A 21,726-nucleotide genomic window follows, 5' to 3' on the forward strand; every position below is an offset into this window, starting at 1 on the left:
GGGTCAGTACTGGGTCCAGTCCTGTTTAATGTCTTCATTAATGATCTAGATGATGGGGCACAGCGTACCCTCAGCACGTTTGCTGATGACACCAAACTGGGAGGGGTGGCTGATACACCAGAAGGTTGTGCCACCACCTAGAGGCACCTCAATAGACCTCAATAGGCTGGAGAAATGGACTGACAGGAACCTCATGAAGTTCAGCTGGGAGAAGTGCAAAGTCCTGCTCCTGGGAGGAACAACCTCAGGCACCAGGACATGCTGGGGGCCACCCACGTGGAAAGCAGCTTGACAGAAAAAGACCTGGGGGTCCTGGTGGGCACCAAGTTGAACATGAGGCAACAATGTGCCATTGCCGCAAAGACTATTGGTATCCTAGGCTGCATTAGGAGGAGTGTTGCCAGCAGGTCAAGGGAGGTTATCCTTCCCCTCAACTGAGCACTGGTGAGGCCACACCTGGAGTGCTGGGATCCCCAGTACAAAAGAGATATAGACATACTGGAGAGAGTCCAGCAAAGGGTCACAAAGAAGCTGAAGGAACTGGAGCATCTCTTATATGAGGAAACACTGACACAGCTGGGTCTGTTTAGAGGAGAGAAGGCTCAAGGGGATCTTATCAGTGTGTATAAACACCTGGAGGAAGGGTACAAAGAAGACAGAGCCAGGCTCTTTTCAGTGGCGTCCAGTGACAGGACAAGAGGGAAAGGCCACAAACTGAAACAGGTTCCCTCCGAACATCAGGAAACTCTTACTGTGAGAGTGACCAAGCACTGGCACAGGTTGCCCAGGGAGGTTGTGGAGTCTCCATCCTTGGAGATACTCAAAAGCTGTCTAGACATAGTCTAGGACAACTGGCTCTCGGTGGCCCTGCTTGAGCAGGGGGGTTGGACCAGATGACTTCCACAGTTCCCTTCTGACCTCAGGCATTCTGTGATTCTGCGATTTGAAATTCCCAATGAATTCAAGGGAAGCAAAGTTATACAAACTCCTAAGCACTTTAAAAAAAAAAAAATCTCTGTGTACTAATCACTTGGGCATTGGCATTCTGATTTCAGTTCTCAGGGTATCAAGGCTATGCCTGTACTAATGACGAAAGTATAACTAATCAGTAACCTGAAGAAAATGCAGAGTTTGTAACTTTTATACAAAACACAAGGTTGACGACCGGTGGTTCTCCATGTTCTTGGAATTTCATGCTTGGACAGTGAGCTACACACTCACCCAGGCATGCACACTTGGCTAGCAAACATTTATCTGCCTCTCTACTCTACTGAGGATTCATTAGCAAGCGTGGGGGAAGAGAACAAAACCAGTCACCAACTGCAAGAAAAACATACCCACTTTCACTGGGAAAGAGGTTTATGGACTAGTACAAGCGTCTCTGACAGGAAATTTTTGCAGAAGGACAGAGATCCAGAGTCCACATTTTCTCTTTTCTCTTCTGTAGCAAATACTTGGCTAAATAGAGATGGAGTGGAGCAGCTGCACTTCCATTGGTTTGGTGTTCATCCTGACTTTTCTATCCGTTTTGAAAATGAGAGGTTTCTGGAATAATCACCGGGGAAAGAATTTTCCCCCAGGACCAAGAGCATTACCTATCATTGGAAATCTGCACCTCTTTGATTTGAAAAGACCCTACAGGACTTATCTACAGGTAGTCATTATCTTTTCTATTTGCCCCATAATTGCACATATCACCAAGCCCCATAGTCCAAGGTGTCAGAGAGTTTCTCCTATTGCACTCAACCTGTTGCATCCACAGATGATCCTTAGCAAGGAACAGGAGACTGTTATTTGAGCAGAAAACTTTGAATGTAGCAAGATTTGTTCTTTACTGTAATACTTTCTCTGTGCAACTTCATGCATTAGGTTTCAGCCTTCAACAACTCTTAAACTAATAATAAGTGTTCTCCTAATTTCTGTGGTAATTTTGAGGAAAAGGTAACCGAATAAGGAGTGATTTTGCTCTGTGGTCTAACTCCCTCCACCTTCCACTGATTGATGTGACTGCAGCTTCCTGCCTTCACTGATTTAGCAACCCTTCTCATCTCCCTTTCCTCCTTTCTTCCCCAAAAGCTGAAGACAACTATATACTCTTAATATTCAGGGCCAACAGTTGCCAGAATAAACAGCAAAGATCTAAGCAAATCAAAGTAATAAATCTTCCGGTTTTCCTCTAGTGCTTTCTGTACCTAGTTTATTGTAGGATTTTCCTGATTTTGAGTCGAAGACTTCTATGAGCCTGCTCCTTAGAGTTTTTTCTACTTAGACATTGAAATTGCACATCCTCGTTGCTGATGATTTTTAAAAGGGGTATTTGCACCTACATGTCTGTATGTATGTTACATCCACAAATCAAAAGACTGCTCAGATGGAATGTCTGGAAAATCACCTTAGCTATCCAATGCAGCCTAATTGTGTTGCCAAAAGCAAGCTCCATCTCTTTTCAGGCCAACAGAAGCAACGTGTCTTTGCTGTAATTCAGTGATTCCGTTCTAATGGAGGAGGTTGGTTCTCTGGCTCGAGCTTAGTTCAATATTCACACATACTCAGTGTGCAAATGCAGCTGGAGACCATTTGCTCATCCTGAGCATCACGATTGCAAGCATTGGAGAGTCCTTACTGGAGAACACCCTTTGAAAGATCATATTCTGCCACAGCTACAGCAGCCTGGGATAACAGCATCGCCATCGAAGTAGCTACTCTTAATTCAGACGCATGCTGCCGCTGCTGTGTTATTTCATATAGTTGGCTGGACTTGCTTACCAGTTGCTGAACATTTTGCATAATGACGCTAAATAGTTGCCTTCTGTTTCTTTGTGCAAACACACTAGAAAATAAGTGCGGTCAGAAAAAAACCTTCCTACTCCCGGTCAGGAGAATCAAGAACATTGAGTTATATGAAAATAAATCTGCCTGTACAAGCTAAAAAGGTACCAGCTTAGGCCAAAGATTGTCTCTGAGAGAGATTCGTGGTGGATGTAGTCATATATAAAAACTGAGAATTTACTTAATGCTAGATCCAGACCCAGAAACACACTGGGGTTTTTATTCAATAACAGTAGCAAAGGTTTAAACAGGTTTAGTCTATGGACAAAAGGAACACAATAACATAGAGATCAGTGTGAAAACATGACTCAAAAATTGAATTTTCAGGGATTCCTGAGGGAGGGCAGAGCTGTCAGCACAATCCTTGACTGACTTGGGGTTTCAGCTGTTAACACTTCTGCTCGGTTTAACGCAACGGGACTCCACTCCTGACTGTGCCATTTAGTCATTAGCCATCATAATGTCTGGCATGTTCATGTTATTTAAATTAATTCTCTTTCTCTATACTTAGGAAAACATTTAACGTTTTAGTAACTTAGAGGCAGGACAGGAAAATAAGCAGCACTGAAAGGGTGGTGAATTTCTTTGTAAGCTATAAAAGCTGTGAACCACTGTTATCTTCTTCTGACAGCTGTCAAAATTATATGGTCCAATCTTCAGTGTTCAGATGGGGCTAAGGAAAATAGTAGTGCTTTCTGGGTATGAGACAGTGAAGGAAGCTCTCGTAAACCAGGCAGATGCGTTTGCAGAAAGACCTAAGATCCCAATCTTTCAAGATTTGACTGGAGGATATGGTAAGTTTGTTTTATTTCTCCTTATCAGCTATTCAGAAAGTTTTTTCCTACAGACAGAGCAGAAGCTAGCACATCATTTTGAATTAGAGACCTGTCATGGTTTAACCCCAGCCAGCAACTAAGCACCACGCAGCTGCTCACTCACCATCACCCAGTGGGATGGGGGAGAAAATCGGAAAAAAGTAAAACTCTTGGGTTGAGATAAGAACAGTTTAATAGAACAGAAAGGAAGAAACTAATAATGATAGTAATAGCAATAATACCATGACAGTAATACATTATTGTCATATACAATTGGAATTACAAAACAAGTGATGCACAATGCAATTGCTCACCACTTGCTGATCGATGCCCAGTTAGTTCCTGAGGGGTGATTCCCCCCAGCTCCACTCCCTCCAGTTTATATACTGGGCATGACGTCACCTGGTCTGGAATACCCCTTTGGCCAGTTTGGGTCAGCTGTCCTGGCTGTGTCGCCTCCCAACTCCTTGTGCCCCTCCAGCCTTCTCGCTGGCTGGGCATCAGAAGCTGAAAAATCCTGGACTTAGTCTAAACACTACTGAGCAACAACTGAAAACATCAGTGTGTTATCAACATTCTTCTCATACTGAACCCAAACACAGCACTACCAGCTACTATAAAGAAAATTAACTCTATCCCAGCCAAAACCAGGACAGACCATACAAGGCATTGGAAATAGGAAGGAATTTCATTGACTTCAGTGCATTTATTCAAATTTGAAAGTACTGACAGTGACAACAAAACAACCATAACTCTAACAATAACAACAGCAACAGATAACAGATAGTGTCACATTTTCAGGCTCTAGACCAGGGGCATGCATGCCAGGGAAGGCATTTCTAGCTCCTGTGGTATGGTTCTGGACTTCTGGTGTTTTGAGCTTATCATAGAACCTCCTTTTCCTCAAATGACTATTATACCGATGCTTCTCATTTCAAGTGGTGAATACTGCTTTTAAAATCTGAATGTGACAATGGAATGGAACACATACAGAACTGGGCATTTATTTTAATAAGGGAAATACTGTGTACTGAGCTGGGTTCCGAATGAGAGTTTCACACCCAAACTTCATGAAACTCATAAAAGTTTCATATTTACATCTCCAAAGACCCTTGGACAAATTCAGCAATAATTCTGTGAACATTTTAACAGTTGCATCTTTTGATCACATTATTGCCTGTAAACTTTCTTTACATCTTATTTTTTCTCCTTGAAAAGAGTATAACTGAAGTCGCTAGTTACATGGTGTAACAATTTCAGTGAAAAACCAATTGAGGAGGTTTTAAGATGCTACCTAAATTTTAAAGAAAGACATTTATGCCCAGTCAGGTTTCTCCTGCAATCACCAGAGACTTGAGATCTCAGTTCAATTCCACTTCCAAAGTACGATGATCAGCGGTTTGAATTTCCAATGCCCTTTCTTTCAGTGACAAGTGTCTCTCAGAGATATATATTCTTCTTAAGATTTGATTAAATACCTCTTAAATAATTTACACTCCTTTTTTTTTGTGCAATAAACCTATTGTTGAGGCCTGAAAATACTTAAGGGAAAGTTGTTTTTTTTCCCCAGCCAGATGTAATTTAGCTTGTTTTAAAAGTGACTGCTACTAAATATTAACTTTATTTTCCTGCAAATTAGTTACTTAAAACTTCTGCCACCTTGAAATGCTCTCTGTGTGTCAGGGGTTGTTTTTGCTCATGGTGAAAACTGGAAGGTGATGCGAAGATTTACTCTCACAACCTTACGAGACTTTGGAATGGGAAAAAGGGACATTGAGGACCGCATTGTGGAGGAGTACGGGTATCTGGCAGACAGCATTGTGGCACAAGAAGGTGGGTAGATGATTCATTCTTCAAACCTCTAAGGATTTGTTCAAGTACCCAGACGCTTGCCAGTAACCTTCTCAAGTTCAGATCTTTTCAAGAAATGTACTTCAGGCTGAATCGATTTGATGAATTTGGCTCCTCTGGCATTTTTGTGTCTTGGCATGGTATTCTAACATTGAATAATAATCAATGATAGCAATCAATCATAACAAAAAAATAGCAATAATTAGTATTAAATTTACATTTCCAAATTACACCTTTTGCCACAATGTAATATATTCTTTTGTTCCCTGTATAGGAAAGCCCTTTGATGGTAGTAAAATGATTAATGCAGCAGTTGCTAACATAATTGTGACAATATTACTTGGAAAACGATTTGATTGCAAAGACTCCAGATTTGTGAGACTTATAGATTTGATCAAAGAAAACGTGAGGCTTGCTGGGAAACCTTTGGTTACGGTAATGATAAACATTTTTATGTTGCTGTTCTACTGGATGCTATAGGAACATAGTAATACTGGTAGTCAATTGTTTCTATTAAACAGAAAAATCTGAGACTTTGAGATATAATAGGTTTACAAGCACTTTCTGGGACAAAACAAAGCTTGAGAGACAGTCTGGGAATCTTGAAGCTAACAATCAAACTCCCAGTCTTTCAAAAACATACTTAAGCTATAGCTTGAAGAGTCCTAAATCTTGACTGGAAAAAATCAGATCATGTAGTGTTCAGCATTCTCCCCCAAAATGTTTCACACACATAAAGTGACCTGGCATAACAGTACACTCTCAGAACACAGGGCAGGGAGAAGCTATAGAGTATGTGGTCTACCTGTACAAGGAGCCTTGATTCAAAATCTATTTTCCCACACTTTTAGTACACTGAAATATCCCAATGAGTAATAAATACTCTCTGATCCTTGCATGCAATGCTGCCGCACAGCAGATTCACTTCTGTTCCTTTAGGCTTTGAAACAGAAAAAAAAAAACCCAAAACTTAGCGGAAGAGCCGGCTGAAACAATAAAAGAAGTTGCTGGCCAACATTTCCATCTCCCTGGTGGCAAGTTGCAGGTGTTTCAGTCTGACATCTACACTACTCCTGCAAAACAGTAACTTGGGGCTGAGAGTTTTCCATGTATTCAGTGGTCTTTGATGGATTTTCTACCATGAACTCATCCAGTCACTTTTTCATGTTCTAAAGAACAAAATATTAATGTCAAGTCTTTGCCTTTATGTCTGCAAAATGGGCACAATATTATTAATTTGTTTCTGTAGTGTTTTCAGACCTCTGGCTGGTAAATTCTCTCTAATCCACTCTTGTAGATATACAACATCTTCCCACAACTTGGATTCCTCCTAAGGGCTAACAAGATTCTTCTCCAACACAGAGGTGAATTCCAAGATTATCTAGAAGCTACTTTTGTAGAACGTCTCAAAACCCTGGACAAAAATGATCAAAGAAATTTTATTGATGCTTTCCTGGTTAAACAGCAGGAGGTAACTGAATCATTTCTTATTTATTCCAACTTTTATGGTTATGTGAAGAAATTTACAATCTGCTTTCAGTCCATATAATTATAGCTATATTTCTTTAGGCAATCTATCTTTGACAAAACACCAATAACGAACTGCTAGAGTTGAACAGATATTTCACTCTGTTACAGTTCCAACCCCTTTTAATCGGCAAACATTTATCCTTATTTATACTTTTCTTCCGACTGTATCAATATATTATTAACAAAGGCTGCATCTTTTTATCTGGTCACTCTGTTGTCCTAGCCCTTCTGGCTCTTTCAAAACCATAATGCATTACAGAACAAAAGCACTACCTGGGCTTTACTGGGATCCTTATTCGAGGTCTCTGAAATATCTGGGTTACTTTCTTCACAGAGAAAACAGCTCTCTTTGCAGCTGGCCCCAGTAAACGCAGAGATCATGCAAAACATAAAACCTATGCCAACACTATTCTCCAGGTACAAGCCCAAAGCTGCTCTTTGTCTTTCACACTTTTGCAAAATATAGGAGTTATTTCTTAGTAAATGTTTAGCTACGTAAATTGCATTTTCACATGGAAAGCTTTATGTTTTCATCCTTTTATTTCAACCACTTCTTTCAGGAGAAATCCACTACCAATGGCTATTTCCATAATGACAACTTGCTAAGCTTGCTAAGCAATTTGTTTACTGCTGGTATTGAGACAGTTTCCACCACACTAAACTGGGGCTTTCTGCTGATGCTAAAGTACCCTGAAATTCAGAGTAAGTGGTTTTATGACAGATGTTGTTACACTCAGTGCATTAGGAACTGAACAGGAACCTGGAGGGTCAACATATCTGTTAATACGCTAAGTTACAAAAAGCCAAGATTTCCAACTAATTGTTGTCTAGGTATCGCTGTGCCCTGTGGTTCAGGCCCAGTGAGGCACACACTAGTCAGCCTACCAGTAGATTATAAAGAGAGTTCATAGGGGCCAGGCCCTTTGCTCAGTAAAATCTCATTAATTAGAGAGAGCTGTCCTGTGTTGGCCGATGAAAATGTTCCAGGTTTCCCTCAGAAACAGGCTGTTGATAAACCAGAGGCCTGTGCAGATGGTAAATGGACTGTACTGAGGCTTTAAATACCTGAGAAGATTCAGGGAATTGCTCTTTGTCTGACATCTCCATTCCAATTTATGGCACAGCGTTGTTAGGAGTCAAGTGGGGTTTTTGAGAAACCTTTTGGTCAGAGCAAGAAACTTTAGGCAGAAGAGAGGGCAGAAAAATACAAGTCTTTAGGTTTTTTGTTGGTAAAGAAATAAACAGTGTAGTTCTGTCCACCTCCCATTATTTCTGAAAGGAAAAAAAGATTTTGGGAGAATTTATGGTTTTCACTCAAGGTCTTTTATACTTTACATCAGTAAAGGACAGTATGTCTCAGGGATGACTGAGTCCTTGTCCCTTTCTTATAGTTGATTCTTTCATCAGGAAAGGTCCGAGAAGAGATAGAGCAAGTGATAGGGTCAAACCCCCCACGGATCAAGCATCGAACTCAGATGCCATATACGGATGCTGTCATCCATGAAATTCAGAGGTTCGCTAATATCCTGCCATTGGATTTGCCTCATGAGACTGTTGCAGATGTCACTCTCAAAGGCTATTTCATTCCCAAGGTGAGATGCCTACAGGATTGTTTCTTTTAACATTTCTTTTTTCTCAGACCTGGTTAATGTGATAAACGTGAACTCTCTAATGAAGTCCCATAACCGCAGTCAGAATAATCTCTTCCTCCAGGCTGACAATCTTGAAGTCTTATTGCCATTACTGCCACCACAATATTTGTCCACGGATTAATTCTAGTCTTACTTTGCAGGGAACCTACATCATCCCTTTATTGGCCTCTGTCCTGCAAGACAAATCGCAATGGGAGAAACCAGACATGTTCTATCCTGAGCACTTTCTTGATGCCAACGGAAAATTTGTGAAGAAAGATGCTTTCATGCCTTTTTCAGCAGGTGCCTTCTCTTTTCCATGTACTGCTGTTGCAAGTACAGATCTTAGACGAGAACTACTTGTACCAGTGTTTTTTTGTTACAGAAGCCTGGCTTCCACCCTGTCTTTTTCGTGAGACCATTTCACAATCCATAGTTCACAGATTTCTCATCACCTCTGATAAGAGAGAGTACTCACAAATGTCTGCTAATTCTTCCAGCCTCTGGACGTTATTGGTTTCTCCGCATTCAATGATGATAAACAAGAATTTGTAGTGCCTTCTTAAATATGAGGGAGGTTTTCAGCAAATTCCATGATGGTTTGGATAACACATTTCTGCATTACAATCTGTAGCCCACAGCTTTTTTATGGCCTGGGCTGCTTTGTCTGTGACTCTTACCATACCCAGCTGCGTTGACTATGACCACACACAAAGCACACAGGAAAGGGCTTCTGTGTCTTTCCTGGGGAACTATGTTTCATTTTTGCATGTCCCTTCTAAAAAGTTACAAATAATGTTGGTCGGGATCAAGACCTCATATACTGTGCCAACAAAGAGGAGTCGCCTTATATAAAAACCCAAATTCTGTGTAAAATCCAAGGACAGAAAGGGGTTGCCTTTTGAGTCTTCCACAGAGCGTGATTTTCACCTAAGCTTACACACCTGCACTGTTTGCCATTGCTCAGTTAAGTTCCTATACATCAGTCTCTGGCTAACTTGTCTATCATATCCACAACACCGCATTTTTTATAGACCTTATTTGTGTATTTTTAATTCTGCGTGATATTTGACACTCACCATCCAACATATGGAAACCCATTCTTTTTTCATAGAAGGACTTACAATACTTCCAATTCACAGGTCTTCTTTTTCAGATTTAAGTCTAGATGTCCTAGCTGAAAGCATATCCAGGGAATGTCAGGTCTGGGCATTCCCTTGGAGGGCTTATTTCATAGCACAGACATGAAATAGCTCTTCATTTTCCACTTCTGTCATACAAGGGAGTTAAAATAAAATCTTAGTTGAGGTTTCTGTTAGTTCTGGCCTTGAGTCATCATGGTCTGATTAAGGCAGATTATAGATGCTGGATTTGACCAGGACTGAGAAAAAATTATATTCACAGCACTTTTGAAGAAAGGCTTATATTAGGGGCTCCACAGAATATATCCACCACCTTCCTCCTCAGTCCCACTCTACCCAGCATTTGTGAGTCTCTAAGGTCTTTTCTGACAAATTTTAATATAAAAAATTGCCTGTGACTAGACTAATAGAGCCAAAGTCTAGACTAAACCAGCCAAAATTGGTCTGGGACCCAAAAATTGAACCAAGTAGAGGAAAAATCTGAAAATGAAGAAAAATACAAATTTTATTGAAAACTGGAATTCAGAAATTCAGATTGCATTTCCATACATTTCTCTTCACATGCATGCATTTAGACAAAGGAAAAGAAAAAAATTACCAGGTGGCTTTGTTATCATACCTCTGAAGACCAAGTATCCTCTTTCTCAGATGATTCTTGTACTCAATAGACTTTTAAGAGCTACTCTATTCTTTATTTATAGCTAGGATATGACATTTCAAATGTTCTGGATTCCCACTGATCTTCCTCAGAATAAGAGCTGCTCAGAAATTTTTATTTCTTCCAACTATTGAAGAAGCAGCTCCCACTGACTCTTTATGGCATTTCTGCATTTTGTTTCAGGGCGGAGGATCTGCGCTGGTGAGACTCTTGCGAAAATGGAGCTCTTCCTCTTCTTCACCAGTCTCCTGCAGAAGTTCACCTTCCACCCTCCCCCTGGAGTTTCTGCCTCAGACCTGGACCTCAGCCCTGCTATTTCATTTAACATCACACCCAAACCCTATAAAATGTGTGCTGTAACACGTTCTTAGAGCTCTAATCAGCACCAGTTTGTTTAAAAAAAAATGTTTAAATTCCTTTTTCATGATATCTGCTGCCTTAGTTCATTGTCCAAAATGATTCACAACATTACATCTTAATGAAGGTTTCCAGTACTTCTAAACCAAAATGGTGTTCTTTTTTTATTTATTTATTGGGGGAGGGCGGAAGCGGACCAGAAGAGTGGACTAATTGATGACTCATGGATCAATCTGGGCTAAAGAATACAGACCCTCAACTTTCATATTTTTACTTCAGTTTTCATTTGGTAACGTGTGTTTGTTGAAAGCATATCCCCCAGAAATGTTCTCGAGTCCAGGTTTCTCCAAAGAGACACGTGGACCACGAAGCTGTGCTTAGCTTGTAGTATCCTGCTTAAAGATAAGCCCTGCAGAGCCTCTGTAGGGATGTTCAGAGCTTCAGGTCTCTGGAACAGAAGGGCTGTTTCGTCTTGGCAGGCAGATGGGTTTGAAGCTGGGTTGGATGTACCAATGTTCCCCAATGCCTCACTGAGGTTTCTCCCCTTGGCTCTTCTCCCTAATTCTTCTGCCTTTCAGGAGCATTCAGTCCCTGCCTCTGCCTGGGCAGTAATCAGTACTGACCGCCTGTGGTATGCCTTAAAGCTCAGCTTTTCTTAGGTTGGCTATTTTACTTGGCACTGGAAGGACAATATTCCCTGCTCTGCCATTTCTCCTGAGAGTAGGCCTTGAAGCAAGACACTCATTCCTTCTCCTTGAAGGAGACACTCCTCTGAACATTCCCTTTCGTTTGACCTCATTCCCTTGGCTTGGGGGGTTTCATATCAACACTTCACCATATGCCTTTGTTTCCTTACCCAAACAAGATTCTGATCATTAGGCTGTAAACAATTCAATAATTATGAAAAGATTCAATCCACTTCAAAGTTGATATACGGAGCACAGTTCAATTGCTTTATCCCCAAGTCTCTAGAACCATTTTAGATACCCTCAGACCTTTTGCTTGGCCTTCAGCTGCCAGGCTGGGGGGCAGATCCTGTGCCATATAAGCCCTGTGTGCATGTTTCAGGTAATGCAGATACTTCAAACATCTATGAGTGTTCAAATATAGACTACAAGATAGAGACAAATGATTAAAGACTCAAAAGTGAAAATATATGAGAATCCAAAAACCTGCATGAGTAGTTGCATCATTTTTATTTTCAGGAGCAAATTTGCCCTCTTCTTTAATTCTTCTAATGTAATAATTTCCTTTTCATTTTAAGGAAAATTTTTACAAAGGAGTAGTAAACTTCTCACTTAGATCTGTTTATTTTAGTTTCTCGATTCACAAACGAGGGTTTTATTTGTTTCCAAATTTCAGGAGGCAAAAAAAATTTTAAACTCGTGTCTCTCCTACTTTCCAATCCAGGCTACAGAGCAGGTGCAGGTGAAAACCTTGCCAATGTGGAGCTCTTCCTGTTCTTTACAAGATGCCTGCAAAAAGATCATGTTTTTTCCTGCCCCTGGAGTATTCATTTCAGGTCTGAACACAGTTAGGTGCACTAGCCTTTCAGTAGACATTTTAGGATCTGGACTATGATTTGATAGTCTTTTTTTGCTAATACATAAATCCACAGACTCCTGTGACCACAGAGGATCATACAGGTGTAATGGCAGCAGGAGTCTATTTTTTCTCCGCTTTTTGTGAGCTTTTACAGATGTCTCCAAAGCCATCCTTCAGCCTGGCCATTTTAAACAACACACAGTTGTCTCCACTCCAGTAGAGGACAGATCAGAAAAGCAATGCAGAAGAATGGTCAAACTTACTAGATACAATAGCAGAATACTCCTACATATCTTCATGGTGCTGATTGAGCTGTATATCCTCATATTATTCTCCTCTCTGAAGCGCCGACTGTGCTAACTGTGCATCCTCATTATTGGGTACCATTTTGCATCTCAAGGGGAACAACTTTTAGTAAATCAGAGCTGCTGCACTGGAAGTTGTAGTCCTCCAGATCCTCACAGCCTCTGTTGTTATTTAGTTCAGGGTTCCTGTGAGAAAAACTAATGTAACTTACAGGACATTTCCATTGCAATCTTATGTAAGTAAGTCTGTCTTCTGAGCTGTTTGCAGTTGGAGAAGGTGATGTTTTTCATCAGTTAGCTGATATCTGTGAAAAATTACAATTTAATTGGCTTCACCAGGAATAAAAATATTTTTTCCATTCTCTGCCCCTGAATTTTAAATGTTAAAAACACTTATGAAAATATGGGGGAGTTCCACTGAAGGCAAGGTTTGAATAAGGGAATCACTGTAGAAAAGGTGTTGGAAGCTGGTGATCACACTTCATTTTCTGAAGCTGTTTCTTCTCATATCATCAAAGTACTCAAAACAAATCAGATGTTTGCATTTCTCGCTCCTATTAACCTTTAATCAAATCGCATTTATCCCAGTAATATCAGAAATCTAATGTAACACAAAGTCTTGCATTTGTCTTACAAAAAAAGACTCTGAAGCCATAGAAAGAACGTGATAACTGAAAGCATGATCACAGTGCAGGAAGATGTGAGAGATGATACAATTGCACTGTGTTCTCCTGAGAGAGTTTTTGTTTGTACGAAACAGCTAATCTTATCTAATCACCTTTGTACATATTGATTTATGTGACCTCCATTAACCTACTATCTGAGGCTTTTCCAAGTATTTATCTTCAAAGATAGAACCAGATTAAAATGGATTTTTTAGTCTCTTTCCAGTTCTAACATTTCAGAAAAAAACCACTCAATTTAAACACTGCTTTTCACTTGAAGGTTTGGAGACAGAATTATGAGAAGAAATTATTTTTTCATGAGCAAAACAGGCCCCTGTTATTTTCACTAATTCTTGCCACCAGCTGCCACCAGCCCTGGAGAGGCTAAACCTCCGTTTCTAGGTCTTTACTAATTCAGAAGAGGGTGGACGTCATCTGCAAGATGGCAATGCCAGATTGTGCATGAGTTATAGCACCGTTGCTTGATGTTTGCAAGATCACCAGGATGAACACCATCACGGAGGCTGTAACTCCTCCAGGTGAGACCCACACACTTCAGAAGAAGGCAGAACCCACTTGTACTAGAAACAGGACATTCATTCACATCTAATATTCGCCAAAAAGGCCCACAGTTATAATCACAAGAGTACTTTGTTGGTCTGCCCAGTTGCCTTGGACAGTTTGGGTACACTGCTGTCAGACGCACCAGCTGACTGACTGCAGGTCACCCTGAGAAGAAACAGAAACTCTCCCTCCACATGACACTTGCATCTTTAGAGTGGCAATTTCTTCTTTAATTGTTATTTCTCTCTCATTTCCCTGCTATTTTCTGTTGACCTTCTTCCAGTGATGGAATGCTACAAGTCAAACAGCCCTGAAAATTTATTTCACAAATATGGATGTATCTGCCACAGCCTACCATATGCAAAGAAATAGCACTTGTGTACTTGTTACAGCAGATCCCTTCTCAGAAAAACCTGAAGCCAAGTTGACCTGAGTCCAGAGGGTCATTAGGATTTTTCCTGAATATTCCATAACTGGATACCCTCAGTAAACAAAGCATGCATTCTGTAGGCTCGGTTCTCTAAGGTCCTTGCCCTGAAGCTCGTGGCTCATTTGCTCAAGTAGAGAGACTGACCTAACCTTGTTTCTCCAACAGGCTAGCCCCTCAAATCTTCTCTCCCTTCTCCCCATGGCTTGCCTCTCTCTTTCTCTCTTTTGCTCTGTTGCCCAGACAAATTCAGGAATGACATGGAAAAAGACACCTGGTTTAAGTGGTGAACATGAAAATGAAAAAAACCCTGTACATTTGATAAATTATTCAATTTCCTGCCATGGAGGTTTTTTATTAAAAAATGATATGAAAGTTGGAACAGGGGATTTGTAACTGAGCATTAGATAATCATGTTTTTACTACATGTTTCAGGTTTAAAGAGGATTTAAGCCCAAAACAGAAGTTAGTTTGCTATGAGATACTACCTTCACCGATTTACAGATGTGATATACAAGTGCAAATATGATGGACTAGGTTGCTTTAGTCCATGAAAATGCCCAAATAAACTCAGGATCCATTTCCCTCTCTTCTCCTAAGAGAGTGTATATCATCATTAGAAGTCATCACAGGTCCAAAACCCACCTGACAAAAAACTTTGATTGATCACTTAAATCACTGAAGTCTCAGAAAGCACTTACAGACTTGTATACCAATATACATAGAAAATGTTTTAACAGAAATTCAGCAGTCACAACAGTAAAGCCATTAGGAGGAAAACACTGTTTCCATGATTGGCATTCTGCTGCTCTACATTAACACAGAGTGTTGGCCTAGGTTATCTTCTGCAAAGGAGACTCCATATATTTCGTTTCTCAAAGGAAGTCCACCTTCTCATAGGTCTTTTCAATGAGGGTTAACATGTTCTTCAAGGCAGCTGACTGCTGAATAGTGTTCATATCCTTTAAAAGACCTTTCTGATTTTTTATCTTCAAAATTTCTTCCTAAAGAAAGAAAGAATAATAGACAACAAATAAAAATCAGCTTTCATTAAGTCCAACAGAATTTTCACTTTCATGCAGCCTAGCTGTACCTAAATACAGCTCAAACAAAAAAAGATTTAAAGACACAAAATGAGACAGTCTTCCTTCCATCAGTTACAGAGAGATATATTTCAGAAATTATTACAGGTTCCCTAGAACCATAAGGTTCCTAGGAAAAGACATGTGATCCTTTAAACAGCAGTTTTTCTAGGGTTTTGTTCTGCTTTTAAAACATAAGCATATAGCTCTCAAGGAAAAAAAAAAATAAAAAAAAGAAAATTTCGGTTATTTCAGAACTGCCCCCTCTGGCAGAGGTTAAGTGATAAAAGCACATTCTGTTGCCTTCCTTCTCATAGCCAAGGTGTCTCTAAAAATATATTCCCTGCTCACCTGCAAAGTAGGTGCCTGTAAACTGCGCCTGGGGAGCTCTGGAAGGCAGAGTGCTCCACTGCCATTTTCCTGGAATACCTAGAAAGGGAAAAAGAGACATTAAAAATAATCCAAAACCAAACATCAGGCACACATGTAGGAAAATAAACTGGTTGTCATTATCTGACTTCTGAAAACTACACTTCCTGGTTTTGCGACTGAAGTTAGAAAGATTGAAAAGATACATTCCTGAAGGAAAATAAATCCTTCCTTACATGACACTGTCTGCAGAAACAGCTTGTATTGTATAGTTCTGGAAGCTAGCCGATTCCTCTAGGTTAGAGGAGTGCAGCAACATCTATTGGAAATACCTTCCTGGCCTTTTTTTCATCTTCCTCTAACTGGTTCTTGAGCACCTGGATTTTGTGCTGCAGCTGCTGTATAGTTTCTTCAATGCGTTCTGCTGATTGCTCAGCTTCATTTATTTCTTCCTAAGACAAAACAGACACAAAACCAGAACAAAATTTACTTTAGAGATGGTGGGCCTTTTGCGTATAAGATACTGATAATCAGCATCAGCTGAGTCACTGAAAAACCATCCAGAAAGATACATTGCTTTGTAGTGAAGGTGGATGACAAACATGAACAGTGGACAACTCGTCCACAACAGCACAGGCATAGCCAGCAGTCCATCTACTAAAAAGTTACAACACACGGAGCAGCAGCAGACAGGTAAGATATCTTCTTCCCTTCCTTGCCTTGCATACCTGCAACTGTACCAAAGACTCTTCATTTGTCTCAAGCATTTGTTTCTCTGCCATTTGAAGGCTCGGGATATTCTTCAGGTTGCCCAGCTTCCCCGGAGGCACTTTTAAAGTCTTGAAAAATCTCAGCACCCTTTATTACAGAAAAAGGAAAGCATGACTTGTTTGGAGTTCTTTGCAAAACAAAAAGAAAACTGACTAATGACTTCTTTGGGAAAAACTAAACTCAGTTTAGCCCAATTCCTGCCAGTGAAGTAAAACGATCCAGACAGGAAGAAAAGCTGTCTTGAATTGTTTTCCAAAATCACGTGGAATAGCTGTCTAAGGAAAGAACCAGGAACAAGAAATCCCACCATTCTAACCTTTGCTATTACACTGACACTGTGTGGTTTTTATCCCATTGGCCTCTACACTCCGTGACTGTAAACTGATGTGAACTAATATTTTCCCAGTTCTGACCTTTCTGTTTTTCAAAGTAAAAGTAAGTTCTAAAAGCAGCATTTTTAACTGCTTCCAAACAAAGATCATTTTAGTAAAATCTGTAAATGCTTTTGTGAAACATGATATATAGTTTTATGCCAGAGGAAGAGTTTTAGCTTGGTCTCAAAAGTCCTTCTGATTCTGAGGAAGACTTGAATTCTTCTAAGTTGTATCTGTCCGTTAGATACACCAAACTGCCACAATTTCCATGCATCTCAGATGAGATTGCAGAAGTTTGGCAACTCAGAAATTAAAATTGTCACAAACTAAACATTAAAAAAAACCAAACAAACCCAAACATTTATGAAAAACCTGCTCCTCATATTTGAATCTTGAAGTACTGCAAGAATGAAGAAAGCAACACATAGGCTCAGGCTCTATACTGATAAGAGCCTGGTATACCGACACACACGCACACAAAAGTTCGCAGACACTCAAGCATACGTAATTATTCCCACAATGACATAAAAAGGCTACAAGTTACGCCTCAACACAAAATTTCAATTCTCTTCGAAGTAACTTCAGCAGTCAGAAAATGAATTAGCATTTAAGAAAATTTAGCTATAACTGCTCCCGCCATTATCATAAAATGATAACAAAATAAATAGCTGCCCACAAATTTAAACCCCATATAAAAAATACAAAGCTGATTCAAGGACCTCTGAAGAATACCTCCTAGGTTCTGTTACTCATATAGAAATAGTTAAAGTGAGTCTTTCAACAACTCTTGCTTGTCCACTTCAAGCAACATATCGTTGAGGTACTTCCCTCCTTGATTTTGCATCAACTCTCCCTTCCAAGATTTCCTAAATGAGATTGCTCACAGGAGCAATTCTGTAAGCATGGTACAAAACAACTGGGTAAACTAAATCCCTTCTCTCCCTCTTTTTTTTTTTTTAATTATAATTTCTTACCTTTCTTTCAGTAAATTGAGGTGCCTCTGAACATCATCTTTTCTTTCAATTCGTTGGCACAAAACAGATCTGGAAAGAAAATAAAGAATTTTCATCATGAACCCTGCAAGCACAGAGAACACATCAAGTGAAGTGAACATAGTCAGAACTTCTCTAGCTAAAAATTTCCAACTTCAGATAGAAAGTTTTACATTATACTGGACAAAATTAACACAGCCAGCCATACTGCCCAAAAAAGCTCCAAAGCTTTTCCAGTTCAAGCAATGTTATGATTTTTACTTTATTCCTTGTGGAAACCAAGAACCACCACCAGGATATTTGGCACTTACAGTATTGTTGAATCTATAACAGTTTCCAGAAACTGCCTACTGCTCTCTGAGAGAGTCTGCCAAGATCCTGTTTTAGCACTGGTTAGCTTCACCTTTTTTGAAGAACCTTTTTCTCCTGTTTACACAAAGGAAAAAAGGAAAAGATATGATTTGTCAAACCTGGATAGAAAGCTTCGTGACTCAATTCAGTCAGATCGTAGTCAAAGGTGTAACAGTTAAGATTTTTCCATGTCACAAAACTACCAGGTCAAATCTATCCACACTAGGTGGTACTTCTTATTTGCAAATCACAAGTTGTTCAAAAAGCACAAAATAGAAAAGGTTCTTTCTTACAGCAATTTCATTCTAAACAGATACTTTCCTAAAAATCATTGGCAATACAAGTGAGAAAACCCAGAATGAAATAAACAAAAGAGCGGGAATATACATAAGAAGAAACTCAGTTCAGCAGGGGCCTCATCTCATCTGTATGTTCAACACAACACATGCCAGTCTTAAGACCAAAGGTTAACAAAGAAGACATTGACCTGACCTGTGATGAGAAAGTTAAAATGTTCTGGGTGCTTGTAGTGGAATTTTACAAGAGACTAACACTACTTGCAAACAAAAGCATATGATTAATACGTGCATATACAACACATATAATATTAACATACACCGGCTAAGACTGTACTGTGAATACTCAGTTACCGTTCAGAGAGAAAACTTTGAAACTTATTTCAGTGACATTTCAGACAGCTATGATTTCAACACAGCAGTTATTACTTTTACTTTCAGTGTTTTTTCAAAACACTGAATTTGCACGAGACAAACATAAGGAAAGAATACAATCCTACCTGCAGGGGAATAGTCCCGTTGTTCCTTAGCTTTCCTTTTGACTGTCTGAGTGACCTGAAAGGAAAGCAATTCACTCTTCTTAATTCCTCCCATTCCAAGAATGAGGTCATGAAATAAGAAACACACAAGAAGTTTGGCTATCCAGCCACATCTTGAGATCATGCCATTCCTAAGTTCAGTGCTTAAGTGAGCCATCTCCAACAGAAAGCTGTCTAGGCCAATCCTGAGACATGCAGAGAATATTTTCCAGAACTGAATAAACATCACCTGAGCTGAATGAACTCTATCACTCTGGTCAAACAGATGCCATGCAGCTCTTCAAAACTGCACACCCAGCTTGCCTTTCTATTAATGACCAGGCAATGCTTCCCTCTACTTGTCACAGGCATAGTAGCATGCAACTAGAAATTCTGGAAACTTGGGAGCAGCTAAGTCAGTGGGTCTCAAAAGAGCTGTTTACACTGGACATTTTCTCAAGAGGACTACAATTAGTTAATGAAATATTCCGCATAAATTCCAGTAAAAAAATGGACAAAAATGCCCCTTTTTTTTCCCCTTTGGTTACTTTTGATCCAAAATAATTATTACCTTTCTTTTTTGACCTTGTTTTCCTCCTTCTCCATCTGTTCCCTTTTTTTTGCTGGAGGGCCCTTGCTGATTTTCTGATTGAAATGGTTTTCTTGCTGATCCTCCACCAGCGGTCTTCCCCATTTTACTGGAAGATGTGTGGTGGCGTTTCATTACCTGTAAACCAAATGGAACAGGAGGAAACAAAAACAAAATTAAAATCCAGCACTTATAATCTATAAAGTACAAACCGCACATTAACAAGCAAAATGACAGAAATACCTAGTGCTAAATGAGCCCAAATTTTTGCATATTGGCTAACCCAAAGCCTAAATCTTCCACATTTATTTATCTAAGTGCAGGACTACTAAAAAAGCATCCCCATTTGCCTTTTAGACAAGTGTTATGGTTTAATACCGGCCAGCAACTAAGCACCACGCAGCCACTCACTCACTTCCCCCCACCCAGTCAGATGGGGGAGAGAATGAGGGAAAAAAAAAAGGTAAAATTTGTGTGTTGAGAAAAGAACAGTTTAATATAACAGAAAGGAAGAAAATAATGATAACAATAATAAAGTGACAACTATAATAATAAAAAAATTCAAATATACAAAACAAGTGATGCACAATGCAATTGCTCACCACTTGCTGACCGATGCCCAGTTAGTTCCTGAGGGGGTGATTCCCCCCAGCTCCACTCCCTCCAGTTTATATACTGGGCATGACGTCCCATGGTCTGGAATACCCCTTTGGCCAGTTGGGGTCAGCTGCCCTGGCTGTGTCCCCTCCCAACTTCTTGTGCCCCTCCAGCCTTCTCGCTGGCTGGCCATCAGAAGCTGAAAAATCCTTGATTTTAGACTACTGAGCAACAACTGAAAACATCAGTGTGTTATCAACATTCTTCTCATACTGAACCCAAACCACCATACCAGCTACTAGGAAGAAAATTAACTCTATCCCAGCCAAACCCTGGACAACAAGTCTTTGCGTATTCCACATCTCTTTCTAAGCTTAAAAGCCAGCGTGCCTGTATGTCAAAGAGCAGCAACAGCAATGCACCGGTAACTGCACTAAGAACAGCCTGGTTTGTTCTTAAAGGCCTCCAACAATAAACATTCTTTATCTTTCTAATGCAGTTCAGTGCAGCGATCCTACTACCAGAACTTTTTACCCTAGCACCTAACCATGACGTTCCTTGGGGCAGTTTCTACAGTTTCTTCTCTTACTCACTCTAGAGATGGAGGACAAAGAAGTCACACAGAAGGGAGTAACCGTTAGACCCCACCAGCCCGCTCTTTACTGAGCACAACGACTCAGGTGTATTCAGTTGCTCTTTCGTCCCCTCAGGCCACTTCTTCCCTCACGCACAGGCCCCATCCCGGCTCACCAGGCGACAGTCGCGACCGACACCAGGTACGCCAGCCCTGCCTCTCCCCTCCGCCTCCCGGAACGACGGATTTTGTGGGACAACAGTTGCAGCGTCCCTCAGACTGCGCGGCGCGGACTACAACTCCCGGCACGCAACGCTGCCCACCGCCGCCGCGCCACAGGCCAACTGAGCGAAAGGCATGCTGGGAGTTGTAGTCTTCACCACGAACACCCCCCCCCAATACCCCCCAAACTCCTTCTCCCCGGTGCTACCGAATAACACCGCGGGAACCTCCACAAAACCTCCCACCAGCTCATCCCGCCCCGAGAACTCACCGCCTCGCCGCCTCCTCCTCCTCCTCCTCAACGCTCCGCCGATTCCGCCGAGCCCTTCGCAAACCGTTTTCCCTCCCTCCCCGCTCACCTACGGCGCATGCGCGCTGCTCGTTCCCGCCGGCTGCGACAGGAAGGCGGGGCGCTGGGGGCGGTGCTCTGCGCATGCGCCCTGCCGCCCCGGGCGCATGCGCACTGCTGCGAGGGTGTTAGGTAGCGGCGAGCGGGGGGCGACTGGGCCCCGGGTTCGGGTCCGTCCTCAGCTCGATTCGTGTCCCCGGTCCTACTCGGGCGGGTAGGGCCGCGACCTTCCGGGGCGCAGCCCCCATACCGGTCCCCGGTACCTGTTGGCCACCGAGGGGACCGTGTTGGGGCCGGGCTGCGGCGGTTGGGTGTGCTGGGCC

At 41.0% G+C, this 21,726-nt stretch overlaps 2 protein-coding genes across 3 annotated transcripts; one reads left to right on the top strand and one right to left on the bottom strand.

The window, feature by feature from the left end:
• The first annotated feature begins 1,192 nt into the window (after nucleotides 1-1,192).
• LOC104322997 (cytochrome P450 2K6) lies at nucleotides 1,193-10,964 on the top strand. The gene is made up of 9 exons (XM_009926428.2): nucleotides 1,193-1,654; nucleotides 3,461-3,623; nucleotides 5,328-5,477; nucleotides 5,770-5,930; nucleotides 6,793-6,966; nucleotides 7,586-7,727; nucleotides 8,433-8,617; nucleotides 8,818-8,959; nucleotides 10,640-10,964. The coding sequence occupies exons 1-9, from the start codon at nucleotides 1,469-1,471 to the stop codon at nucleotides 10,825-10,827; spliced, it is 1,491 nt and encodes a 496-aa protein (XP_009924730.1). The 5' UTR covers nucleotides 1,193-1,468; the 3' UTR covers nucleotides 10,828-10,964.
• A 3,633-nt stretch (nucleotides 10,965-14,597) lies between these two features.
• On the bottom strand, nucleotides 14,598-21,345 carry CENPQ (centromere protein Q). Of its 2 annotated transcripts, none has more exons than XM_069805596.1 (9): nucleotides 21,326-21,345; nucleotides 19,644-19,799; nucleotides 19,055-19,109; nucleotides 18,219-18,333; nucleotides 17,890-17,958; nucleotides 16,499-16,628; nucleotides 16,103-16,222; nucleotides 15,753-15,830; nucleotides 14,598-15,323 (listed from the first exon to the last, which is right to left on the bottom strand). In XM_069805596.1, exons 2-9 carry the CDS (start codon nucleotides 19,794-19,796, stop codon nucleotides 15,195-15,197), a joined length of 849 nt encoding a protein of 282 aa, XP_069661697.1. In that variant the 5' UTR covers nucleotides 19,797-19,799; nucleotides 21,326-21,345; the 3' UTR covers nucleotides 14,598-15,194. The 2 variants fall into 2 exon arrangements, with proteins under 2 accessions (XP_069661697.1, XP_069661695.1); XM_069805594.1 differs by lacking the exon at nucleotides 21,326-21,345 and adding an exon at nucleotides 20,852-21,097.
• Between the last annotated feature and the right edge of the window lie 381 nt (nucleotides 21,346-21,726).

The sequence above is a fragment of the Haliaeetus albicilla genome, chromosome 18, assembly GCF_947461875.1.
Source record: "Haliaeetus albicilla chromosome 18, bHalAlb1.1, whole genome shotgun sequence".
NCBI lineage: Eukaryota > Metazoa > Chordata > Aves > Accipitriformes > Accipitridae > Haliaeetus > Haliaeetus albicilla.

What these genes read in the sequence shown, in the direction of transcription:
- CENPQ (XM_069805596.1), bottom strand. Translation starts at nt 19,796, where the DNA reads ATGAAACGCCACCACACATCTTCCAGTAAAATGGGGAAGACCGCTGGT. An exon ending in AACAAGGTCAAAAAAGAAAG is followed by an intron (nt 19,110 to 19,643) that starts GTAATAATTATT and finishes CTTTCCTTTCAG; the next exon opens with GTCACTCAGACAGTCAAAAG. An exon ending in TACAGGCACCTACTTTGCAG is followed by an intron (nt 15,324 to 15,752) that starts GTGAGCAGGGAA and finishes TTCTTTCTTTAG; the next exon opens with GAAGAAATTTTGAAGATAAA.
- LOC104322997 (XM_009926428.2), top strand. Translation starts at nt 1,469, where the DNA reads ATGGAGTGGAGCAGCTGCACTTCCATTGGTTTGGTGTTCATCCTGACT. An exon ending in CAGCATTGTGGCACAAGAAG is followed by an intron (nt 5,478 to 5,769) that starts GTGGGTAGATGA and finishes TTCCCTGTATAG; the next exon opens with GAAAGCCCTTTGATGGTAGT. An exon ending in CTGGGAAACCTTTGGTTACG is followed by an intron (nt 5,931 to 6,792) that starts GTAATGATAAAC and finishes CCACTCTTGTAG; the next exon opens with ATATACAACATCTTCCCACA.